The sequence below is a fragment of the Azolla caroliniana genome, unplaced genomic scaffold, assembly GCF_043228905.1.
Source record: "Azolla caroliniana isolate FFs.n. ecotype wild unplaced genomic scaffold, voAzoCaro1.0.p SCAF_276, whole genome shotgun sequence".
Classification (NCBI taxonomy): domain Eukaryota; kingdom Viridiplantae; phylum Streptophyta; class Polypodiopsida; order Salviniales; family Salviniaceae; genus Azolla; species Azolla caroliniana.
In genome coordinates, this window is record NW_028230711.1 from 1 (window position 1) to 26,309 (window position 26,309).

At 36.4% G+C, this 26,309-nt stretch overlaps 3 protein-coding genes across 3 annotated transcripts; all 3 read left to right on the forward strand.

Annotated features, from left to right (window-relative positions):
- Positions 1–90: 90 nt before the first annotated feature.
- On the forward strand, positions 91–5,841 carry LOC147848650 (hydroxyproline O-galactosyltransferase HPGT1-like; the record flags this gene model as incomplete). Its single annotated transcript, XM_087338253.1, has 12 exons — positions 91–119; positions 858–921; positions 1,039–1,088; positions 1,179–1,375; positions 3,875–3,938; positions 4,034–4,106; positions 4,613–4,736; positions 4,831–4,918; positions 5,049–5,099; positions 5,207–5,278; positions 5,368–5,480; positions 5,570–5,841. Coding segments are annotated over 12 exons (960 nt in total), but the record flags the coding sequence as incomplete, so codon positions are not given.
- Positions 5,842–9,880: 4,039 nt separating this feature from the next.
- On the forward strand, positions 9,881–14,079 carry LOC147848651 (protein PLASTID MOVEMENT IMPAIRED 1-RELATED 1-like). The gene is made up of 2 exons (XM_087338254.1): positions 9,881–12,303; positions 12,467–14,079. Exons 1-2 carry the CDS (start codon positions 9,881–9,883, stop codon positions 13,641–13,643), a joined length of 3,600 nt encoding a protein of 1,199 aa, XP_087194380.1. The 3' UTR covers positions 13,644–14,079.
- Positions 14,080–16,507: 2,428 nt separating this feature from the next.
- LOC147848652 (delta(14)-sterol reductase-like) lies at positions 16,508–24,151 on the forward strand. The gene is made up of 13 exons (XM_087338258.1): positions 16,508–16,628; positions 17,009–17,126; positions 17,687–17,757; positions 18,156–18,212; positions 19,304–19,395; positions 20,006–20,053; positions 21,705–21,828; positions 21,906–21,952; positions 22,334–22,415; positions 22,493–22,569; positions 22,655–22,774; positions 23,690–23,764; positions 23,844–24,151. Exons 1-13 carry the CDS (start codon positions 16,554–16,556, stop codon positions 23,995–23,997), a joined length of 1,140 nt encoding a protein of 379 aa, XP_087194384.1. The 5' UTR covers positions 16,508–16,553; the 3' UTR covers positions 23,998–24,151.
- Positions 24,152–26,309: the final 2,158 nt, after the last annotated feature.

A 26,309-nucleotide genomic window follows, 5' to 3' on the forward strand; every position in this document is an offset into this window, starting at 1 on the left:
GAGAGGCAGAAGTTACGAGCAAAAGCATGAAGAGACATCTAGTATGTGATTAGGGGTGGAGTCAACCAAGAGTTGAGGTAAGCCGATCAGAAAACTGAAGCATTATGGCCAACTTCATTGTCAGTAGGAAAGTTGTCCATGCAACATATGCATTTTTCTATTATTGAATATGATTTCTTGCTATGAACACACATGTCACATACTAGAAATTTAGTATGCGATTAGGATCCAAATCAAGGTCCACCTTGAGCCTCAATATCTTTGTCTAGACGTGCACATTCTCCCTCCAACATAAACATTGTATGTGCTTTTGAATGATTCATGTTACAAGCATATGCAGAAATGTATCATTAATATGCCAAATTAAGGATAGGGATAGGTCCATTAACATGAATCTGGACACAGCATTGTCTATCCAGAGTTCCGAGTGTCTAGGGTTATAAAGGTCCAGATCTCTGTGTAAGTCTTTTTCTTCCATTCACTATATCTCTTCCCATATTTCTTAGTGCACTATTCTTCATATGATGCCAGGGACCTCTACCCGTAGATGTGATGACCTCAGTGGAGGGCATTGATTGGGTAGGATGGTAATCCTTTAGTCTTTATCTTCTTTAATTTCCTTAATTATGTATTAATGCATGTTAGCTACATGAGTAGGAGGTGTACATGAGATGGTTGTTAAGACTCTCCCTTAATTATTATTTAAACAGATTATGGCAGGATGCTGAGAAGCGGGTCACAATTTAGTCTTTATCTTCTTTAATTTCCTATGAATTAATGCATGTTAGCTACATGAGTAGGAGGTGTACATGAGATGGTTGGTTGTTAAGACTCTCCCTTAATTATTATTTAAGCAGATTATGGCAGGATGCTGAGAAGCGGGTCACAATGATGAATATGTTGGATAAAAGCAAGGGAATGGTAATGAATTTCCATTGTTTCTACAACTGCTCACAATCAGAACTTGCTTCTTTTCAACAGAAATAAGGGTTGTTGTTTCAAATTTTGCCCATTATTTAGATCTGTCTTCTTTTTCAGGGAAATAAGCCTGTTACGGTAGAGGATAAGCTTCAAATCCTGGGATGCAAGTGTGTTGTTGCAGCATGTATTATGTCAATATGATTGTGGATGCGGATAAGAGTATACTTGAATCTTAGCTAGTGTTTGTGCCTGGCCAGAGATGCAGAAAGAAGATTGGCTGAATTGGAGGTAGAATTAGCTTCTGCTAAAAGTCAGGGATTCATGAGGAAATGGATAAGCTTAAGCAACGGCAATAATACATCAAGAAGCCCACTTCTGGCTGTTATTGGCATCAATACAGAGTTTGCAAACCGCCGAAAGAGAGATGTGATTCGGAACAAATGGCTGCCAACAGGTTTAACTCTTTAACTCATTGCACCTCCTTAAAAAAGTCTCTTTCATATGCACGTGCGTAAGCTCAAATTTGAAATTATGGGATGTCATATTTTCCATTGACTATGTAAAACGAACGGAATGTAATTTAAATTCTGGTGGAGCTTGAATTCCTGTAGATAATGGCATCTATAAGAGTCAATCAGTCAGATATCAGTGAAACAGTTTCTTATCTGATCCAGTACATGTGAGTACGAAAAGATTCCCAGACACTGGCTAAGTAATGTCCACCTCATGTTCACGATAAATATAACCTGAGCTAGAGTCTTATATGATTCCACCTTGTATGAGCCATTGGTGAGATTGACACCTCATTGGCCATCCTTTCATCCCTTCATATATTTTCTTACCCCTGATGCATGCCTGTAAGATCCTCTAGCACATTGAATATTCAGCATCCTTGGACAATGTAATGTTATCCCATAGAGAACTTTGACATCTGGATGTGTGGTTGTAGATTTGCTTGGTATAGAGAAGAAGCACTGTTTAAGAAAGATGCCACACCTACATAGGGTATATCTATCGATTATGTAAGATTTAGAGGTTACTCCTGTTTATAGGGGAAAGATTATACTCCCTGGGCCTATGTGTATATAGAGTTGCTAGGGTAACCAAGATTTGTCAATGAGCCCTTTTGATATTTTTAGCATTTCGAGACAGCCTTCAAATATTACCACTTCATCAATGATATTTCTATACCTTAAGGGGTAATCATGAATTGCTAGAAAGAAGAAAAGAGGTGATGCTATGGAGACACCATGGTGATCTCTTGGAATGCTTCCATCACACCATGAGACTGGCCTTATGGAACACTAGAGGCCCAAATGGAGCCCATTCTAGGTGAGGTAGACGTATCATTGTATGGGAGCTACAGGGTCAAAGAAGAATGCCAAGAGGTTTGTTTTGGTACCATGTGTGTGATGGTGGATTTTGAGGAGTAACAGGACCCAAAAAATGTTTGTGATTCAGTGAAAACAGAGAAGGAGATGGAAAAGATACACAAAGGTTTTTGGAGCCCCAAAAAGAATATGTTTTAGGGGCAATTGTATATATTTTTAATAGCATATGATTTTAGGCCATTTGAGCCAGTTCACACTTAACTGACCCGAATATGTAGTAGAATCTCATAGTTGAGCAATACTGTGAAAGGGCCTTTATAAATGTACAAATGCAGAGGTCTTGAACTTTTATACCCAACACAGGGAAGCTCTAGCAAATCTCCAGGGGAACAACACTGGAGGCCTAAATGGTGCCCACTCTAGGAAAATGAGGGGCATTATCATATAGGAGCAATGAAAGTAAAGAGGTGATGCAATGAATACACCATAGTGATCAATTAGAATACTTCCATAACACAATTAGACTTGTGCATGGAACAGAAGAGGCCTAAATGGAGCAAACTTTAGGTGAGGTAGAGCTATCATTGTATAGGAGCTGAGGGAAGCTCTATCAAATCTCCTCATGAACAACATTTATCATAAAAGTCTTGCAGTCCCCAAGTACAGGAAACTGCTGCAAGGATAGTCAGACATTCTGGATTCCTACTATAGATGTTGGGGAGGAATAGTTTGGTGTATATAACATTATTTGTTGCAATTTCAATATCTTCATTATATTTGTGGAGAATCTCATAGACTGCAGAATTATTTTGTCTCCAATGTGGGGGCCTATTGGGTTAGCATACACTTAGTTTATGCTCTGAAAAATCCTACTCATAGAGGTACCATTTAGATTGATCTCTTTGATATATGAATCACTAGATTCTGCTATGAGACTTGCACATGTTTTAACTTCACGCCTCATGAGACTGAACAGGCAATTGGATCACAACCACGAAAAACAACAGCAGAAAACTATGGACTATAAAAACTTAGTTTTTATACATGGACAAGACTCTTGGCAAACCCCAAAGTTAGGGAAGTCTCATGGGGATAAGCCACACCAAATATTTGATTAGACTATACTTTTTAGCATATCCTGTGTCTTTTATATTGTAACTGAACCTATGGATTTCCATCAATGTGAACGTATATAAGATCTCTCATTGTAAAGCGCACAAAAAATCTCTTAATGCACGTTTAGCTTTCCAGATTTTTTCTCTTGTATTTCCATATCCTCTCATAGAGTCATGAAGGGCTCAAACACAAATCTTCCATAATTAGCAGCCTTCAGGGTTCCCCAGACTTCAGGTCTCTTAGATTTTCTAGGAGAGATCTATATATTGATTTGAGGGCCTTCTATAGGGTTGTCACATTTTCTAAATGGGAGGATTCACATGGATCATGTGAAGGAGTATTTTCTTTGATCTACTTGCAAGTTGGATTATAGGTATATTTTTGTCTTTTGTACTAAAAAGACGTAACAGGATAACAATGTTTTATGGGTATCATGATATTTGGTATTCTGGGCTTGATGTAAGTTTTGACTTGTGATGTTGTTCTATGAACACTGTATATTGCAGGTGAATCGTTAAAGAAACTTGAGAAAGAGAACGGAATTGTGGTTCGATTTGTGGTGGGAAGGAGGTTAGCTATATGATACTACTAGAACAGCATGAAATAATATATGATATGATTCAGTAATGCAAAAAATGTTTAATTTGTAAATTTCTGACTTGTAGTGCAAATAAAGGGGATAGTTCTGATCGGCGAATAGACTCGGAGAATCAGGAAACTAAGGATTTCCTTGTACTTGTAAGTTGTGTCGAATAAATCATTCAAACATCAGTAAGAAAGATTATGTGTTAGTTCAGATTAACTATGCAGCTCATCAAAAATATAATATGAATGCCATTCGATATATCCAACACATAATTTTACATACTACATACATAGAGAGAAACGTATCATGAACTCCAATCCATCAATGACCTCAAGATTTAACAATAAAGTCATGAACTTCAAAGGATTCGAGAAATTGGTCTTTCATGTTGCGTCCTTCATACCCACATATCAATTACATTTACAACACTCTCCACCTCTTTCAAACTTGCCGACTTGTGGCATATTTCAACAGTGATTCATCATGATATTTTCGTCTAAATAAATAAGAGAAGTTAAAGCTAAGAAGTGTGGAAAAAGAAAAACTTTATCCATAGTAATTTGATGTTGTACTGCATGTAGGCGGAAAACACGATGTCTATATTCCCATAAGAAAATGAATAATGTATGTTTGCATATTTTTTAACGTTTATTTATAGGAAGAACATGTTGAGGTACCTGAGGAATTAGCAACCAAAGCAAAAAACTTTTTCAGTGTAGCTGTAGAGACATGGGATGCTGATTTTTACATGAAGGTTGATGATGATGTACTTGTAAATATTGGTATGTCTCAGTCAATCATTTACTTATGATTCAATATCTCACTGCTTGAAATAGAGAAACTAGATTTGAGCTTTCTAGCTTGCTGGCATTGCAGATGAACTTAAGAAGTTACTTACAAGTTATGTGGACAGGCCAAGAATATATGCCGGATGTATGAAGTCAGGAGATGTTATAATAGAGGCGTATGTGGTGTTTTCCTACTTTTGCATTTTTTCTATCCATGGAACTTAATATGATCTTGCAATGGATCAATTTTTATGATGGATAATGCATAATCCTCTGCACATCCTAATGTGACTTCTCTTTTTCCAGAGGCCAGCGGTGGTATGAAAAAGAATGGTGGAAGTTTGGTGATGGCAAATCGTAAGCTATATTTGATTTAGAAACATAAATATATGGTTCAGTTTCTTTTCTCAATGACAAAGTGATTCAAATATGCTTCTTTGTCTCTGCTCCTCTTTTACATATAGATACTTCCGGCATACGAGTGGCCATCTATATATTCTTTCAAGGGCACTTGCTCAGTACATTTACATTAACCGGTAGGCCCTGGCCTAGCAATTTGTATTTCTAGTTTTGACATTTCAAGGCTGCCATCTTTTTCTTATATGTTTTGCTTACTTGTTGATAGAGATTTTCTGCATACCTATGCACATGAAGATGTGTCAGTAGGGTCATGGATGCTTGGATTAGATGTAGAGCATGTTGATGAACGACGAGCATGCTGTACCAGCTCTCCCCAAGGTCTTTTTCGCTCCCTTGTTCCTTGACATATACATTTTATACATAATGTCCTTTTTTCTTTTGTATAACTACATCATGCTGCTTTGTAGTGTTTTCATCAGGTACGATATGCTCCAAATTTTAGCACAACGTAACATCGGTTTTGCAAGTGTTGTTAGAAGAGCAAACTGAGAATATTAAGAACTTCATCCGGGAATTGTAGTTCTTAGTGGCTAATGCTAAAGAAAAAAAACAGTTTGAAAGCAACCAGATCCCTTGATTGAAAGAGCCTTGTTATAGAACAGCTATAAGCCCCTATAATCTATCATTTTAGAGTTGGTAACAAATTTGTTTGAATGATTAACCACACACTATTTGGAAATGAAGTAGCACGCATGATGTCTTGATGTGAGAGTGCTTCAAGTATAATAATAAGAAAGAATCTATTTAATCAGTTAAGTCAATTGAAATGTGACATCTAAAACAATGGTGAGGGCAAAAGAGAAATGATTCGGGAAACATGGACTGGCCAAGAGAAAATGCTGAACCAAACTTATTTATTAGGTTCGTCGAATGTGTCAGACAAAGCAAAAATTATTTAAAAGGTATGATAACAAAAAAAAAACAATCCGATAAAACAAAATGTATTGGTGTTGTAATGCCTCAAAATAAAACTAAGTAGAGGTATACAAATTGTGAGAGCATGGCACGAGAAAGCTGAAGTCGATAATATAGAATGAGATTGAGAAATATCAATATGAGCAAACCATTTGTCAATGTAACAAATGTGGTACAGGTTATCCACCATCATTATGATAATGGAAGCCTTCAATCTTGAATATATCATTATTATCCAGGACCTTGCTTGTATTATCATCCATTGATCACTCAACGATTGCTCCACATTCAAAGGTGCCATAATTATTAGCACATTATTTTGAGCAAATTATCTTCATTTTAAATGGAACCATTAATTCTAGGTTACTACAGTGATTGCTAATCAATATTAGAAGCTAATACATAAGGTATAACTTTGGTATTGAGATTTTCTCTCTTATTCACAACATTTCTAAAACAAAGGGATTATTAATCAAAAGCTAATGCATGGTTTAGGGGATTTATGATTTGATGGTGGAGTGATTTAGTTGCATGGTATAGATTAAAAATGGTGCATAGTTGTCAAATATGGTAGTGTATTAATTAGTACTTCCCTAGCTAAACTTACTTTAACTATGTTTTTGTATTTGTTAAATACTTCGGTCTATTTACTAAAACAAAATTGATGCGTAAATAATTGCAATACAATTGAGTTAACAATGCAAATAATAGGTCACATTATACTCGACAAAGTCCATTTAAGCTATTTATGCTTCACTTCAACAATGGTATTTAAGACTTGTGATCAAATATCATTTTCTCGCAAAAACTAATACCAAATATGGCCTGCCTAATAATAACAAGATCCTTTAATCTCTACAATAATGTCATCAAGTAGCTTCACTCTGGCTCTATAATATAAGTCAATTTGCAACCAACACATTTAGGAATTAAAGAGCAAAGCGTTAGCTCCATAACATTTGTAGCTAATACAAACCGTTGAAAGTAAGGCAATGCATCAAATTCTTCAACTCTAACATCAATCAAGAATGCAACAAAGTTGTCAACCAGAAATTTTACATGTTCAACTTCAACTTTAAGTTCAATATTCAACTCCTACTTCTCAAAGCTTAAAACCTATAGGCTATAGCTATAACGTGGAAATCGAATCCAATTGTAAGGACATAAAGAAAGAAAGAAATATTTGTTTACGACGATTTTGTAATCATTTTGAAGTTTACGTATACATGTTGGGCCCTTTTTTAATGTGTATGATATTAATGTTTGGAGTTTTCTTTGCGATGATTATGTACTACACGTATATTTTTGTTGTAATGTGCTAAGTGCGATTACATAGGGAAAAAATGTATAGTACCTAAACATTACATACGTATATGTAAACAACCTTCAATGATGATGTTGAGACACATATAAATGATGGTTCAATTGCACAATAGACAATCGTATGCAAGGAGATCATGCAACTTGTCTTGTTTATAAGATCTGTTAGATGTAGAATCTCTCTCTCTCTCTCTCATAGACTTAACTTGTTGGGATACTATGACAAGATGCACCCAAAAATATATTATTGCTCAATGTCATTTAACACTAGAAAACTACCTAGAGCAAACCATACTTGCACATTGTGCCCTAATGAGGAGATCAAGGATGTGGAGCAATAGTCAGAGTAATTTCAACAATGCTTTACACGATCAATTACGATACAAATTTTGCACGCCATACACACCAACATATGAACAAAGGAGATTCTCTTATGATGCTATTTTGGCTCCCACAAGTCATGTTTCTAGCCTTTAGAGGACTTAGAAACGTCCTTCTCACCATATATGTGGCTCTCTCTCATTAAATTTTCTAGTCCTAGTTTGACTCTTATAAAAAACAAAATCTAGTATTAGGACATTTGTATTGAGATGTGATAGAAACTAAATCGCAACTTTTAGGGTCACTGTGTGATTAGCAATGCAAATCAAGGCATGAAGACCAATTTAAGGAAACAAGGCATTGCATGCAGAGCACAATTTTTTGCCTCTTATTTCCAAATAAATGAATGAATTGTGAACTAAAATATTGAAGTGCATGGTATATGTATATACATATAAATATACTAGGAAACCTTGGGCTCCTCTTTGATCAATGCTAAGGATTGATTCAGACCCCACCCCACCCCATCAACTTCAAGGGTCCCGTGTATCTTCTCATATAGATGGCACCATTTGCAACAATATGATGAACTTTGGCACCTTGAGAGTTTCATACCTTATATGCCCTATATTCGCGCATGGTGGAAATAAATAATAATAAGATTTCAGAACCAAACAAGTTGAATTTTTTTCTCTCAAAAGTAACCCTAAATTATTTAAAATCAAAAGATAATGCCTAGCCCTTCAATAACTTACCACACCAATGAGAGAGTATCCTTTTGGAGGTTCCATTGGTTCCATTCTTACATGATTTTCCAAATTTTGGTATTCGTTATTTAAATTGGTAAAAATTTCATACTCATTTCTATATCAACCTATGAAATTTATATAGATAGAACCTATCCATGTTCAAGAATGTTGACACTACGATGGTTATAGACTCCTTGCATTCATTGAGCAAGGGTCGCGAAACAAGAAAGTTTCTAAACCGAACAAATCTCATGTTAGCGAAGTTTTGTTTAACACGTCTTAGCATAGTTTCATCAAACGTTAGATGAATTGTTTTCTTTTGCAGGTAAAAGATTTGAGGGACATGGCTATGAACTAGCAACTCGCAATTGGCAACAATTCAGTTCGGTTTGAAAGTATCAAAATCAAACCATTTAAAACCGAACCGTTTAAAAAAACTGAAACTTAAATGGAACCAAACCATTACAAAAAATCCAAGCTCGAACCAAATGGTTTTAGAGACTTTCAAATCTTAAAACTATTAAACCATTAAAACCGCAGTTTTGCGATTCGGTTTTGGTTTTTAAGTTAGGTCAAAATTCAAATTTTCACATTTTAATTTTAAAAATATTGGTTTTTCAAATTTTAAAGATTTTTCTTAAAATATCAAAATTAGGCTTAAAATGCTAAAAAAAATATTTAAGAAAATGATCAAGTGTCAATCATAAACCCTCAAACCATTCAAACCATTAATAAACCGAATATTGTTAAACCGATAAAGGCTCAAACCGATCTAGTAAATCTCCAAATTGAACAGAACCGTTTACAAAAACCTGAACTGGAACCAAACTGCATAGAACCGTTTTAATCATTAAGTCATGGGTTCGTAGTTCAGTTTGGTTCAAAACGAACCGTTGCCGATTGTTACCAGTCGCTAGGTTATGTTAAGGGCCTGGTCGTTTTGACAGATCGGCCTAACCGATTTACGATAATAGAGCAAGGAATTGCAAAATCAATATTTGACCAACGGGTTCAAGATAGTGAACCAGTTTGGAAGGATGGGTAAGCCCAATTATGAAAGGGTTCTTCTATATTTAGTTAGAACATGTTTGTTTGTGTTCTAAGTGGGGGGGGGGGGGGCGAGGGCCAATTGTATAAATTCAAGTAATTGTGAGGCCAGTTTTGGAAGTAGGCCAAATATAGAAGAGCTAGAGAATCTCTCTCTCTCTCTCTCTCTCTCTCTCTATGTCTCTCTCTTTGTCTCCTTCGTCCTCTGCATTTACTTCCTCTTCGATTCATTCTCCTGTCTTCCGCTCTGTGTTTTGCGACACAAACCCACATCAGAAATCAGAAACCCACATCGGGTATACCATCAGAAAGCGAAGAATTTCTTCTTGATTCTCTCTTCCCATCGATCTTTTGCCCTTTCCTGAGATGCCTCCTCCCAAGAATACCAGTCACAGCAAGTCCATGAAACCTTCAGAACATCGCTATCTTGGTAGCAGCAGGAAAGACCCACCAGCTCGCGCAGGTCCAGGAATGGCGGCAGGAAACAACACTCTCGGCCCCACAGGTGCTGCTGCTCAAGGTGTTTCGCATAGCAATGGTCCGGGTGGGACTGCCCCTCTCCCCCCACGTGGTTCCTCCTCCTCCTCCTCCCCGAGATCTCTCCATCCTCGGCTGAATCCTCCTCAGAAAGGATCCGAAAAACTGTCGTCGGATCGATCCAAACTATGGCAATCTCCATCATCATCTCTGAGAGAGAATCAATATAATTCTGCTTTACTTAAAAAACCCTCCCCTGTTCAGAAGGAGACTACCCAACATCAACAAAAAGAGACCCAACAACAAAGAAAAGGCTTTTGGAATTGGAGACCATTCAGGGCTTCCTCACCAGTTCCCACTCCGATGACACCACCACCACCACCACCACCACCACCCAATACTACCCAAAGAATGTGTTTTCATGTGCTTTTTTCTCTCCATGTGAAAGCCATCCATGGTCTCCCTAACTCTATGAATGGCCTTCGCCTTACCATTCATTGGAAGAGAAAAGAAGAAGGCCTCCAGACCATGCCTTCTCGTATTATTCGAGGCTCTGTGGAGTTCGATGAAACGCTTCGTCAAAGATGCATCGTTTTTGGGACACGAGATACGATGCCTGAGTGTGCAAACAGGCTTGACCATGCTGCCATCAAGTATGAATCCAAGCTTTTCACTATCTCAGTCATCGCCCTTGATGTGGATGGGTTAGAGCTAGGTCAACATCATGTTGATTTGAGTAGACTTCTTCCTGAAGAGGATATTGATGATCCGAATGTCCGGCATGGTAGTGGTTGGAGTACAAGCTTTCAGCTCTCAGGTAAAGCGAAGTCTAGCTATTTGGATGTCACTTTTAACTATGATTTGCTCCATTATGAATCCTCGGAGGCCAATGAGGATAATTATGGTGATGGTGATGGTCTTACCAACGAAGGTGTTCTTGGCAATGATAGTGTTCTCACTAAGAATTCTGTTCTTATCAATGATGGCTTTCTCACCAATGCCATCAATGATTCTCTTGAGTCTAAACAAAGTTTACCTCAAGATTCAATTACTTCCTTTGAATTATTGGGAGAGAAGAGTGGTAATTCAGGCCTTGAAGAAGAATGCACTCAATCTTCTTTAAAAGACAATGAATTAGATGATTTTACTCTACAAGATGATCAGACTGAAAAGATTGAAAGTGCTTTTAATGAAATCCAAAATACTTCTAGTCATGAAGTTTTAATCATGTGTGGGTATGAAGAATGGACCGAAGAATTAAAAGAGAGTCAAGTTACTGATGTGAAAGTAGTAGGGAGTGGACCAGGTGAGTTTCCTTCATCTAGAGGCCTTCCACAAGATAGTCAAACCGAACAAATTCAGGGTACATTTGCACAAATTGAGCGTACTTTTGCACAAATGGAAAGTACATTTAAGCATGAAGTGCTAGTGAATCATGGAACCGAAGAATGGAATAACGAATCCGAAGAGATTGAAGGAGTAGGAATCGGAGAAGAATTGAATAAGGAAAGAAAGCCAGAACACGAAATGGAGACAGAGTTTGATGATGAAATAGAGTTAGTGGCTGGAGAATTCTTAGACATGTTGGATATTGGGTTTGGGTCAGGTAATTCAAATTCTGAAGGTGAGCCAGACTCTCCCCGAGAAAGATTGCTGAGGCAATGCATAGACCTTTTTGCAAATGAAGATACAACTACTATAAGGCAAGAAAATGATATCATTCCATATGAAAATGAACTTCATGAGAATTGGGAATCCGATGGAGACATGCAATTGGCATCTATTATGGAAGCTGCCGAATTAGAGCTTCAAAAGGCAGCTCAAAGCATGAAGAGCAAATCTCGAGCAAAAGCCTTAGAGGATGAAGAAACACAAGCTTTGATGAGAGAGTGGGGTTTAAGTGAGAAAGCTTTTCAAAACTCTCCTCCAAAGCCAAATAGAAGCAGTTCAATGTTGGGTCCACACTTGCCCATTCCACCTCCCCTTGGAAATGGTCTCGGTCCGGTGTTGAACTTGAAAGATGGTGGATCGTTAAGATCTATGAGCCCTTCTCTTTTTTCTAAGAATAAAACCAGTGGTGGTGGCTCATTGGTAATGCAAGCTTCCAAACCGGTTGTTGTGCCTTCTACAATGGGCACCACTACTGTAGAAATTTTGAGGCATTTGGCTTCATTTGGTATGGAAACCCTTGGAAAACAAGCTATGGCTGCCATGCCTCTACAGGATATAACTGGTATGTTAACAAATGAAACTATTGCAATGAACATCCTTGAGGATCACGTGGATCAAAGTCGTCTTCAACATGGAAATAGGTGAAGAAAAAAGTATTCGTTTTCATTAATTCCTAAATGCCTTTCCATATATAGTTCTTTGAGAAGACAAAGAAATATAAATGGAACAGACAATTTCTTTTTGAACAGTCATCGAGGCAGTATACTAATAGCAGTTTGGATCTGAATGATTTTTTTGTCACAGGAATCAGAATTCATCCTTTATGGGGATCCAAAGTGAAATGGGAGTTGATAGGGCTGGATCAAGAAAAACTCCCTCAAACAATCAGTCAAAGGACAAGTTAGTTGGAGGTTATGATGACTATGTGTCGCTTGAAGATCTAGCACCGCTTGCGATGGAAAATATTGAATCGCTTGCTATTGATGGATTAAAAATACAAGCTGATATGCCCGAAGAGGATGCACCTTCCTATTTAGATGCAGCTGCTTGGGGCATTCTCGATGACACAAAGAGAAGAGAAGACAAAGATAGCATCAGTTTGTCCGATGGTGTGGCTGGCTTGCATTTCAAAAGCTTGCAAAGAGGGGATGATTTATCTTTGGAAACAAAGAATAGTGGTCCACTTTCTATGGCAATAACTTTAGACGAATGGGCAAAGCTCGATAAAGGAGTATTGGAAGGTGATAACGACACAAAAGAAAAGAGTTTGGCCATTTTAGCTGCTCATAATGCATTTCAACGAGACTGGGATGGGAACGATGGTAAAAGAGCTTATGCGAAGAAGGGAGGTATAATGGGGAACACTCTTATGATTGCCATGCTTGTTCAACTGAGAGATCCTCTTCGTAACTTTGAACCTGTGGGAGCACCCATGATGGCACTTATTCAAGCTGAAAGAGTTATGGTACCCCCTAAACCGCGAATTGGAAGAAGAGTATCAGTGAAGGGTAATAATGAACAAGAAGATGGTGATGGTGGTGATGGTGATGGTGATGGTGATGATGAAGTGAAAGGGAAAGCAAAAGGTTCGTTTATGAAAGAAGATATGCCACAATTTAAACTCATGGGCGTTCACATGTCTGGGTTGAAATCAATAGAAGGTGATGATAATGAGGTGAAGGCTGGGAAAGGAAGTGAGATTCAAAAGAAAAGCTGGGGTAGTCAAAAGCAAATTCAATCGGGATCTCGTTGGTTGCTTGCACAAGGGATGACAAAATCATCTTCAAAACAACATTCACTTCTAAAGTCTAAAGGTGGTACTGCGCCAGCACAAACTAAAGTAAAACCTGGTGAGACACTTTGGAGTATATCAGCACGAGTGAATGGATCTGGGCAAAAGTGGCGGGATCTGGCAGCTTTGAACCCTCATATAAGGAATCCAGATGTCATCTTTAGCAATGAAACAATAAGAACGAGGTAGAGCACGTTCATTCGTTCATTATTGTGTTTCCTAAAGAGCAAGTGTATAAGGAAAGGCCACTCCGAAAAAGCAATTTCACGTTAATTCGGGTTCTTTATGGGCTTTGCACCTTCACTTTTTACCTATATATTACAATATTACTGTGGGCCTCCTGATTGGTTGTCATCATCATTTGTACACACCTTAATAGTCTGCTTTTGGTATTCAGACCAAAAATATATAATGATTTTTCGAGGCCGGTATGATAAACAAAAGAAATCGTATGTAAAAAAGAAGTTAGAACTGGTTTGATTTTTACGACTCCACTATTTTGGGCATACAATTTCTAATAAAAAGGGTGACAAAGTGTTCTGATGGTTTGGGGCTTCTTGTCACTTCTCCCATTTAAGTTCCATATTAACATATCCTGTCTGAGTTTTTAAACTCATATTGCTGATATTTTTAGTGGATTTTGTTCTGGAGAAAACATGGAGCAAAGATTCAATATTGTCTATGTATTCGGAATCATTAGGCAACCAATAAGATAGATTAAGCTTCCCATAAAGATAAGGACATGTATATTTTCCATTAGAAACTCAGCAAGTGGCTTGTGGCATAAAATCAGCAAAAATGGCCACATCACATATTTAGCTTGTAAGATATGCGTATTCCTTTTGAAGCAAACAACTTAAGCTTAGTGGGATTCATATGTAATGAGAAAAACCACCAAATCACAAATGAACTTTGTTAGCTTGGAGGAAGTGTCAAAATGAAGAATCAATTGGTTTCCTATTGTGATGAGTAATGCATATGGAATCCATTACTTCACTATAATGATATTAATGACCAATAAGATTGTGCTCATCTATCTTGGAATGTAGATGTAGTTTCTTCAACCTACAACTAGTTTGATTGTAATGACCAAATTCGGAGCAACGTTTATGAATATGCTATAAAGAGTGTTTTCAAGTAGTCATACAATGATTAAAACAGAGCGCGTACAATGCGCTCTTTATTCTCTCTTATTTTGTAGAGAGATTGTACATATCGATTTTCTTCCTTGTATAGAATATCATTTGGTACATATGCATTTGCAAATTTATGTGACGTACAATATCCTAGAAATGTTTGCGTTATTGTGTCATGGCTACTTTCAAGGTTCTTTTATTCAAAATTCATATGTTCTTGAATGCAAACTAACATTAAATGTGATGATGTAATTTCAAAGTAATGTACATTCGTTGGGTTTTCACATTCCTTGTATGTTGAGCATGCATGTCTTATTTGAGCATACGTAAAGAATATAAAGTGTGGAGTGAACTCATCAATGGCACTTCCAAAAGGGTAACAATGACAAGTTTTTGAAATTGTCGGTTTGCTATTCAATTAATACGTTCGTTGACCATTCAATTTGCACCAATACACCTTTTCCCTTTGTTTATGTTGTATGTGCATGTGCCCTTTAGCCACCGTTGTTTTCATATTTGTATTCCATGCATAGTCACTTGTCAACCATGATTCTATGTTATTGTAGTTCCCATGTTCGTGTGCTCTTTGGGCACCAACAAATACCTCATTGACAATAGTCCTATTGGAAATTTGTATCTCTGGAAAATGAGCTATTTCTTTGCCTCTCGAGAACCATGTGAAAATTACCTCTTTATGTAAGAGTCTTGAGCATGCTTGTATTTTACCCATGGCCATGAAAACATAAACTATAGTTGACATGGAGTTAAAAGCATATCTATGAAAGTGGATGGGAGTATTAATGTTGTGTTTTTGTTTATTGGAACAAGTCGAAATTCTTTCCTCAGTAAAGTGTTCGTCTTGCCTACTAAGGGTTCAAAATGTCCTGTTACCCATGTGGCGACCACACCACTTAGTTGTGGTTCCAATATTGTAGCGTTTTTACACACATTTATTTATTACTATATGGTGTGATTTCACATGCACGCACACACACACATAGATTATGTCTATCATAAATTGAGCGAATTTAGAGTTTGGTAATTGGTGAAGGTATTGAATGTAGGACACATTACCCAAAGTATGAGAGGGCACTATGTAATGAAGGACCCATATGACGATCTCATCTTCCTTTGGTGGGTAATGCCGGTGGCTTTAACACATTTCGAATGATACATTTTTTTACATATAATGATAGAGGAGGATACCCAATTGCAAAAGCCATTTGGTTTAGTTGTCAAGACAACTTTGGCCCATCATATTTATGTGGGAAAATATTGTTATCCTTTTTTTTTCACTGGTTTTTTTTTTGGTTCAAGGAGCCAAAGGTTTAAACTTTATCCTCCCCATAATAAGCTAAGGTTGTCTTTTTTACTATACCTTAAGTATGAGAGAAATGGGCTCACCCTAGTGGGTTCTATTCCCAATTTTCTCATCTCTCTCTCTCTCTCTTTGGTGAAAACACACAATTATATTAATAAATGTGGGTAAAAAACACTACTTACAATGGGCGTGACCATAAAGTATGGTCACCCACTAACTACACTACACTACATGGGTAATGGAACATGTTGAATTGCCAATAGACAAGACGAACATTCCACCGAGGAAAGGATTTCCACTTGCTCCAATAAAGAAAATTGTCATATTAGTACTCCCTTCAACTTTCATAGATATGTTTTCACTCCATGTCTACCATCGAATACAAAAGCGTTGCGCATATTATTCCAATTATGACGCAATCCCCAATATCTCAAAAATAGAAAAACAATCTCCATCTCTAACTTTGGCAAATTGTACAAACACCCTCATAAAACTTACCAAATTTGAGAAATGTAACTCCAGAGAAGCAATAGGGTATTGTACAAATCTGTTCTCTCTCTCTCTCTCTCTCTCTCTCTCTCTGCATTTTCTTGTTCTTCAATCCTTATACTTAATTAAATCTTCACCTCTCTGCCATCGGCCATGGCGACGTTCAGCTCCTACCTCGCAGATCTCTCCCACCGTTGCCCGCTTCTTGCCTCACCTTCATGGTCCGCTGTAAGTCTTCATCTCCCTCTCTGTCTGTCTTTTGATTCTTGAATTTCAGTGTTCTTCTCTCTCTCTCTCTCTCTCTCTCTCTCTCTCTCTCTGTTTGGCTTTTGATTCACGACCTCAATGTCCTCTCTGTCTGTCTGTCTTTTGATTCATGACTTTCAATGTGCTCTCTCTCTATGTTTTTTTATTCTTGAATTTCCATGTTTTCTCTCTCTCTCTCTCTCTCTCTCTCTCTCTCTCTCTCTTGATTCACTGGTTTCAATCTGGTCTCTCTATGTCTTTTGATTCATGACGTTAAATGTTCTCTGTCACTCTCCGTCTTTTGATTCATTACTTTTAATGTTCTCCCCCCCCCCCCCCCCCCCGTTTCTGCACAATACCAGGCTTTTATTCTTCTCTGCTACTTTTTTGTCCTTGCGCTTCTGGATCGTCTTCTTCCTGGACAAATCATTCCAGGATCTATTCTTGTAGATAAGAGCAGAAAATATTACAAGTGCAATGGTTAGTGCTTCTTTTTCTTTCCTTTTTTCTTCATACATTTTTCTTTTCCATGGTGTAAGTGTGAAAATCATCGGATTATCTATCTATTAACATCAAAGATAACGGAAATGGAAGGTACATTGTGATGTTTTACGCAGAAACATGGAGGATAGTGTATTTTTTAGGTTGATTAACCAGAATTCTTTAATAAATCAGAATTCCCTATCTATGTTTCTATGCATAAAACCAGATGTTTTTCTAGATACTAAAAACTAGAATTAAAAATAATTAAATTATATACACCAGGTCACATCCAAAAAATTACTCCCAAAGATCTTGACTAGTAGGTATTTGATTAGTTGCAACATAATGTTTTTCATAAACCTGTTTTTATAACGTTTTTCAAAGCCTTCTTCATGCTGATTTCATTTGAATCCTTTAGTACATATTAATGATCAGTACACTTGGTATTACCTCAATATTTCAAGTCATTGCACGTATAGTAATATTTAAGTTAAATTCAGATACCTATACAAGTCAGTGTTTTCCTTCCTGTTCCTTGTATATTTGATAATTGACAGGCTTATCATCGCTCTTGCTGCTGCTGCTCGCATTTATATTAGGTGCAAACATGCAATATTTCAACCCAGCGGTAAGAGGCATGAGCGAGATAGACGAACAAAACTTTTTGTGGACTTTCTCGATTTTTTCCTGCTTGGCATTTCTAATTTGTAAATTTGGATGCCGCTGCTTTTGAAAGACCAAAGCTTATTCGTTAAGGAATCTAAGATTAAATGGAAGTATGCCACTATTTTCGGAAATGCTGATTGAAAACACCATCCCATTGCATAGGTGCATTAGTGAAGGTCTGAAGACAGCTTTTTGTTTAGAAGAAAGGATATTTAATTAGTGCACAAATCAAATAATGAAGGGAAAACTGTGATCACAATCATTTGGCCCAATTTGGAAAATTTTAAATTAAACTAAAGTTATGTTTTTAAAAGCATATTCTCATAGCTTTTCATGTACTAATTCAGGTCTTCACTACAGGTTATAGCAGATAAAGGTGGAGAGCTTTTATCCACTATACTCACCCTTTCTTTCTTGGTAAGCATATCACCTGTAAGCGTGAGTCCACCTATTTTGCATTCATGCATTTGCATCCTTGCCTGAAGGTTATTCCTCCTTGTTCTGCATAAATTTGTTATTACAATATTCTGCACATTGTACTTGATTCCTTAGTATGTGGTTGTATCATCTTGTCTGCTGCTGTAGTTCTGTCTTGCCAATGTTTGGAATTCTTTTTGTCACTTGGATGATCGCATTTATTGAAGAGAACCACTGGACAAGACTGAGCAGTCAAGCTATTGGTTTGGTATCATTGCAGCTCTGCGATGAGTAGATTGTTTCATTACATCCGGGTGAATATTTGCTACTAGGTAGACTTTGAGAAGAGAACCTAGGCATGAAGGATTTGCTGGTCGGTGGTGATAAAGTTGCTCACTTGTATTATTTGTGTACAATAAGTGTCAGACTTCTGAGAAGAAAAGATGAAGTTATTGATTGTAGTCACTGATAGTATAGGATATTGAAAATCAAGAGCACTGAGCATACATGATTTGTTAGTCATCCAATGCAATGCTAGACGTTCAAGCCTCTAGGAAGATAGTGGTAATTCTGGTAACATGTTTTTGCGACAAACCATGATGCTTCATGGACGGTGGCCACAAAATGTTGCCAACAGCCTTTCAACTCCTGTTCATAAAGTAGCATAAAACAAAAAATATGCTGAAGAATATGTACTGGTGATTAGATAGATAGAGATTATGTTGTCTATTAATGTTGAGCTCTCTATACTGCATGACAGAACTGGAACTTTTGCAAACATAGCAACAACTCAGAAGTTGGCGCTTGTCCAAACCCAATAATCTACTGTCTGTGTTGATGTGAGCTGGGTCTGAGTATTACTGTGGTTGGCAACTTTCCTTTATAATACAATAATAACTAAGAGAAGTATTAATGTGTCTTGAGATGAGCTGTGCTGTGAATATTCTTGTAGTAGCCGTTACCATTGAGGCAATGACGATGCTTGAGAAGTTTGAATTGGATACTACTGTATCTAGTTATCCTAAATGCAACTGTTGATAACTGATCTTAATATTTATTACCATGATATCTGGAACTTTTTTTCATTTCAGGCATCTTTGCTGATATTCATTGCCGGTAGTGTATCCCGAAGCAAAAGTGCATCATTAAGACCTCATTTGACTGGAAACGTCATTCATGACTGGTGAGCATGCTTTTATTTGTGAATTAGAATTAATATTTAATGGATTTAATCTATGTAAGCATCTCTTTTAAGAAGAAAGATGGTAACATGTACCCCACAAAGACACCATGTTCTCCTTTTTTTGGAATTACAGAGAAAAGTTCATATAATCTTAGGGTAGTATTTAGGATAATAGTTATGTTTCATATAATCTTACCCATTAGATAAGTTTTTCAAGTGGGATTATGCTTTGATTTGTCTTTACAGACAAAACTACAAATCAGCATTAAAATGCATACCATTTAGGATAGTAATATGTTTACTAAAATCTGATGCATTTGACAATAGAAATTAGAACTACTGTCAATGGCGAAGTCTGATATCTGCCTCAATTGTTGTCGGATCAGAGGGTGGGAAAATTCAAATAAGAGATGGATAAGAGAGGCAGAATCTGGGTTTGTGTCAGTGCTGTTCTAAAATCTAGAGGTGCATTGTAATTGAGGAGTCAATTATATACACGATGTTGTGTACATTGGATAGATTCTCAAATGTTCTTGTACATTTCAGCATTCTTTTAAATATTTCTTCAAACTAGTCCTTGCCTCCAAAACGTACTCTTATTGTTTTGCAGGTGGTTCGGCGTGCAGTTGAACCCAACCTTTTTGACCATTGACTTGAAGTTAGTTCAAACATTCCATTCTGTATTAATGTCTTTTATTTACGTGACATGCTTCAAAAGAAATAATATGAATTATCAAAAGTTTTTTAATGTGATGTGTTTATCTGTCTTATTATCCACAAAATGTTGAATCAATTTTATTAGTAAGGACACAGAGATCATGCTCAATGATGCCCTGTCACTTTGCTCGACATGTTAAATGCACAAAACTTGGCCAAAGCCACGAGCACGAGAGCGTGGAAGTTATTTTAAAATTTCTAATGCATTTTATCTAGATAACAAGCTTTTCTAGAAATAATAGCTGTTGCTAAAAGTTTTTGTTTGAAAAGAATGTATCTTTGATGTGTGTTTACCTTACCTGTCTTACTATCCATAAAATGTAAAATGATTTATTGAAGATATAGATCGTGCTCAAGTTTACCCTGTCATCTCGCTATTGCTAGACATTTTGAACAAAAAAAACACCTTGGTCAAAGCCATGACCATGAGAGCAGGTGATCTTGGTCGAGAGTCATTTGGGGATAATTATAAATCAGATTGAGAAGTTTGAGTAACCATATCCATTCAGAAGATTGTTAGATAATGGGAAAGTAAAGGATAGTGAGGGAGCTGAGGCTTATATATTGGACTGATGGCTATTGATGATTGATGGTGAATCTGGATGAAAAACTAGCTTACCTACATGAATGAATTCACATTTCTATTCTTATTGGAACGTCAGGAACTCTTTTGATAGCTTCCATGGCTACTATGAACTAGTCATATTTGTAAGTTTTTTTCAGGATTTCAAAGATCTCCACAATCATGAAATATCTTGGATGTCATGCTGAATGTAGAAATATTTTTGGAGGCTAGTTAGGTGCTATCAGCTACACTCTACAGTCTATAGCCCAATCTATATTGTTGTATCTTAAATGCAGATCATCCCTGTGCATAATAATGGTGGTTTTAAGTTTTTTCTGGCAGGAAAAGGTTCCCAACCAAGCAAATGATATTGCTTATAAACAAGATCTTTCAGGGTCTTTACTCCATGTTGGTCAATCGTTGATGGTCTTTTTTTGGTTTTTATCAATTCCAGATGTTTATAATCAGGAGCTTGAAATATTTCCTCAGCTTGTTTCTGCCATTATTCTTGAGTTGAAGATTATGCACATGATATGTGTTATTACTTGGAATATAATGAGCACCCTTAACATCATAGGAAATATTTTGCATCAGACTCCTTAATTTCCATTTTTTTTGGGGATAACTGGTAGCAGTTCCATTGATTGTGTCATCTAATCTTTACAGTGACCTTGTCATTCACTTCTTGCTAATGTGTCTGTGGAGTAAGCTGTGGCAGAGATGACATAAATTTCATAGGTGCTTGAGGACAGTTATCTGTTTCTTATTTATTCAAGTATGTAAAGTAGGTCTGGTGCCGATAATGACGTGTGAAACACAGCCTTAAATAGGGATTACATGAATGACATTTATAAAGAGTACAGGAAACCCATCTTTAAGAATAAGTAAACTTTTTGAGAAACCTATAGTTAACAGAACGGTTTTCCCAACTGGAAAATGAAACAAAGATCCTACAGTTATGGAAACTCATGTTAATGATGATTTACCCTATAATTATGGATGCTCATGCCAATGATGATTTTCACAGGTTTTTTGCCATTAAGTCAGGTATGATGGGGTGGTTTTTCTTAAATCTATCAGTTGCAGCAAAACAACATCAAATTGAAGGAACACTTAGTCTACCAATGATACTTTACCAGTGTTTCTCGATGGTATTTACAAGTACAAATTTGATATTTATGTCAAAGATCTTTATTATTGCAATGCTTAACTTTTCTTTCTTTGGCAGATCTATCTGCTGGACTATTTCTGGTTTGAAGAGTTCATGACATCCACGTATGTAACAGAACAAAACATTACCTTCAAATTGTGTACGCTCTGAGTCAACTTGTGAGCTGTTAGATCGTTCCTACAGGGAATGACATGTGAAATTTTGGAGATGGTTTATGTGGTTGACTGATGGTAGATTGCTTTGATAGTACCCTGGCTCATACTTCGTTCGCTCTTGCTTATCATTGGTAGAAAGCCTTATAGGGGTATACCTGCATGATGGATTTTATTTCCCGTTATGCCTTGATGAATCTTGTTTCCTCCATAATATGATCTTCTGGAGATTATTCTCCTTAGCAACTGTAATTGAAATTGGTTAATTTACATTTTGTTTTATTGCAGTTTTCTCCCTTGTTATTCTTTATTCATAACTTTGTTTCGATGCAGCTGGGATATCATTGCAGAAAACTTTGGGTTCATGTTGATATTTGGAGATTTAGTCTGGATACCGTTCACTTTTAGTATCCAGGTTTGTCATGATTATGGTAAAATAAGTTTAACATTAAATTTATTGTATTGAAACTAAAATATTAGATACCAATGAAGGGCTGGTGGCTATTGCGACACAAGCCGGAATTGACTGCTATTGCAGCTGCACTGAATGTTGTAATTTTTATATTGGGGTATGTGGTCTTCCACACATTCGAACAGTATTATAGCTAATTTTGACATATCATGCAGATGTCTAACTGTTTTGTCTTTACATAGGTTTGCAATCTTCCGGGGAGCAAATATGCAGAAACATATTTTTAAAAAGGATTCAAGTGCCTTAATATGGGGCCAACCACCAAAAACTATTGGGGGAAAGCTCCTTGTTTCGGGCTTTTGGTAGAGCACATGCCTTCATTCAATGTGATATTTCGTATAAATGAAAATATATAAAACGCTTTGAAAATATATTAACTATAAAGTAAAATATTTTGAATTCCTTGATTTATGTAGATGATTATTACATAGCCCAGATCTAAGCTGCTAAGACAATTGCATGAGCACTTAGAAAATTTAAATTCAAATGAGAAGAAAACAGGAAGCACTCCCCATCATATCTTTTCATCCGATATGGGATACTCCTACTTAGTGATAGAAGCTGTTTATCTATAGCTTTAGGTAATGAAATCAAAGAAATGTGAACTTGAATGAGGTCACAATGTTCCTAGAATCTAAACCCGCATTAATTGATGCATTGCAAAATGTGAAAATACATTGACATTATTGTAGCAAAATTGCAAAAGCCTAAAACATGTTTTGTCTATAACCGTACATTAAAACTTCAAGCTCAAAATCTAGTTTTGGTATGCTACATGTGATGTTATCCTGAACTTGGATTTAATTCCGGCACATTCTTTTTCCATTATTTACAGAGAGGTCAAAAAATTAAAATAACTGTAATAGTGTGGCAGACAAAGTCAGGTTAGGGGCTTTACCCCTTGAAATTCTTCTAAGAAATGTCATTGCCGATGTTTGAAAATACCATGTGTTGTTCAGACACCGGCCAGGTTGGAGGACCAATTGAAGGTAAACCAGAAGAACACAGTCATCGGCTCCAAACACTGATGCTATCATCTGCATTAAAGTGTTTCTAATATATAAACTAGAACAATGTTGGTGAAGACAATATGAGGACATCCACATTAAAGTGTTTCTAATATATAAACTAAAACAATGTTTGTGAAGACAATATGAGGACAAAAATTCAGTCTGGTTTGACAGTATTATGGCTAACTAAACAGCTTGAATCTGCAGGGGGATTTCAAGGCACTGCAACTATCTTGGAGACATTGTTATTGCCTTTTCCTTTAGTCTACCTTGTGGGGCAAGGTAAATACATGATGGTTCAAAATAATCTGAAAAGTTCTGGCTTTCTTTTAGATAATGATTATCTGTTGAATATTTGCAGATCCATTATCCCCTACTTCTATCCAATTTATCTCTTTACTTTGCTTATTTGGAGAGAACGGAGAGATGAAGCTAGATGCAATGAAAAATACCAGGACTTGTGGAAGCAGTATTGCAAAGTTGTGCCTTGGAGAATTTTCCCTTATTTATATTAGTGCTATGCATAAATAAATGTAAGATTCTCAAGGATATAGGAGGTGCATTTGAACTGTTGTGTTATCTTTTTGGACACCTAATTGAATGCATCATTTTTATTCTTTATTCAGTTATTATTTTTCTTACATAATTCCAGTTTTTGTTGAATCTTCATTGCTGATACAATTTGTTTTAAAAGTTCCTACCTCATGTATGATTCCTGTAACTTGTAATTGATACAATATTGCATATGGAACTAAATGCTTGATTGGGCCAAATTTTTAATGATCAAAGTAATATTAGACTTTAAACGGATCAATGGAAATCAATATGGGTTCATCCATCATATTATAGATGAAATGTCGAAAAAGTATTATTCTCTCATTTTCATCATAGTTTGCCCTAGTGGTAAGTTGTTACACTACTAGCACAATATGTCTTGGGTTCAAAACCTAGTTTTCTCAATTCTCTATTACCTCGTACATCTCTTAATTACTAGATGCCATTGTGGAATGTAGAGTTGAGCCCATGACCTTTTGATCTCCATCTACTCTCTCTCTCTCTCTAGTGAACACATAATATACTCACCATTGCATGGATAATGGAACATGTTGAATTTCTAGTAGGCAATAAAATCTCTCTTGGTGAATGGACACTGGAATCTAATCATAGGGCTTTATATATTGACCTCAAATGTATGCATAGGTTTGATTGTGAGAAGGCCATTAAAGATTATAAACAATTGCACTTGACCATGAACTTAAGTGAACACCCATGTATTCCAAGATGGTTGAGGATATGTTACAAATGACAAAGATATAACATGATGCAACACTAGAATGCAAATGGGAAGCTTTTAAGAAAATAAGTCTCTCATGTACAAACAAATGTTTTTCGACCAACCACACATCTTGGAAATGCACCAAGAAATGTAGTTCAAAGAAAAAATGGTGTGATAAAGAATGTCGTGAAGCTCGAGAGTGCCTTATGGTTTTGGATGTAGTTAAGGATAAAGAAAATCACCAAAAGCATTTGCATGAGTATAAAAGGCTTATTCAAAGAAAAAGAAGAACATGGGAAGTTACTCAACAATTTTTCCAAACGCAAGAGAAAGCACATGCATGTGCTAAATTTTGGGGAAATCTAAAGGGAAACGTGTTGAGAGTTATAGTGACTTAACTCTTCACGAATTGTCTATGCATTGTAAGAATTTATATGAGCTATCTCTTGCTGGAAAGATGATTTGTTATGGTTCTCTTTTACATATGTCTCCCTTCTTTACAATTGAAGATATATGCATAGGGCTTAAGAAATTGGCCTCTCGAAAAGCAAACGATCTTCAATGTATAAAGGCTAAAATGCTCAAATGGACGGGAAAGGAAGCATAAGTATGGATAAATGATATGTTTAATGATGCATTGCAACATGGTATGCCGTATGATTAGACAACAAATTGGATCAAACCTTTACATTAAGGTGGAGATATAAATAATGTAAACAATTATCAAACCATCATGGTTGGTTGTTAATGGCAAAACTATTTGAATGTATTATGGACAAGTTGGTTTTCGAAAACACCATAACACCATTGATCACCTTGTCACCCTTCAAGTATTAATGGAGGAAAGTCGCCTTAGAGGTCATGGTTTATATTGTTACTTTGTAGACTTCAAGAAAGCTTTTGATATGGTACCTCGTCGGCATCTTTGAAGGCGAATGGAAGAACTCGTGGTGCCAATTGAATATATACTTGCAATTTCCCAAATATATGAGAAGGTTATATGTTGTGTGTGTATGAGAGTTGACTTTCAGATTTTTTCAATAGCACTATTGGTGTTAAGCAAGGACACTCACTCTGACAAACACTATTTGGTCTATGGAAGAAATGGTTGCCAAGTTTGTAAAGGAAGAACGTGTTGAAGAAGTTGCGATTGGGAATGTTGTCATTATGTTTTTGCTATATGCGGATGATATAGTGTTTTTTGCAAATACTTTAGGAGATACACAAAAGCTTATGAAGGCATTGGAAAAAATTTGCATGCATACTAAATTAAGTGTCAATAGATCTAAAACAAAGATTATGCTTGTGAAGAGCCAAAAAAGAGATAAACCATGCATTATGTACAATAATGAGCCACTTGAATGTGTGGAAAGCTTCAAATATCTTGGCCTTGAAGTTCCTTCAAATCATAGATGGAATCGAATAGGGATTTAATGCATATAAGATAATATAAATAAAGCTAGAAAATAGCACTTTGAACACACCTCAAGGAAAATGAAGAGATCATGGACAGATGAGAAATTATCCTAATTCAAAAACACACAAAAGCCT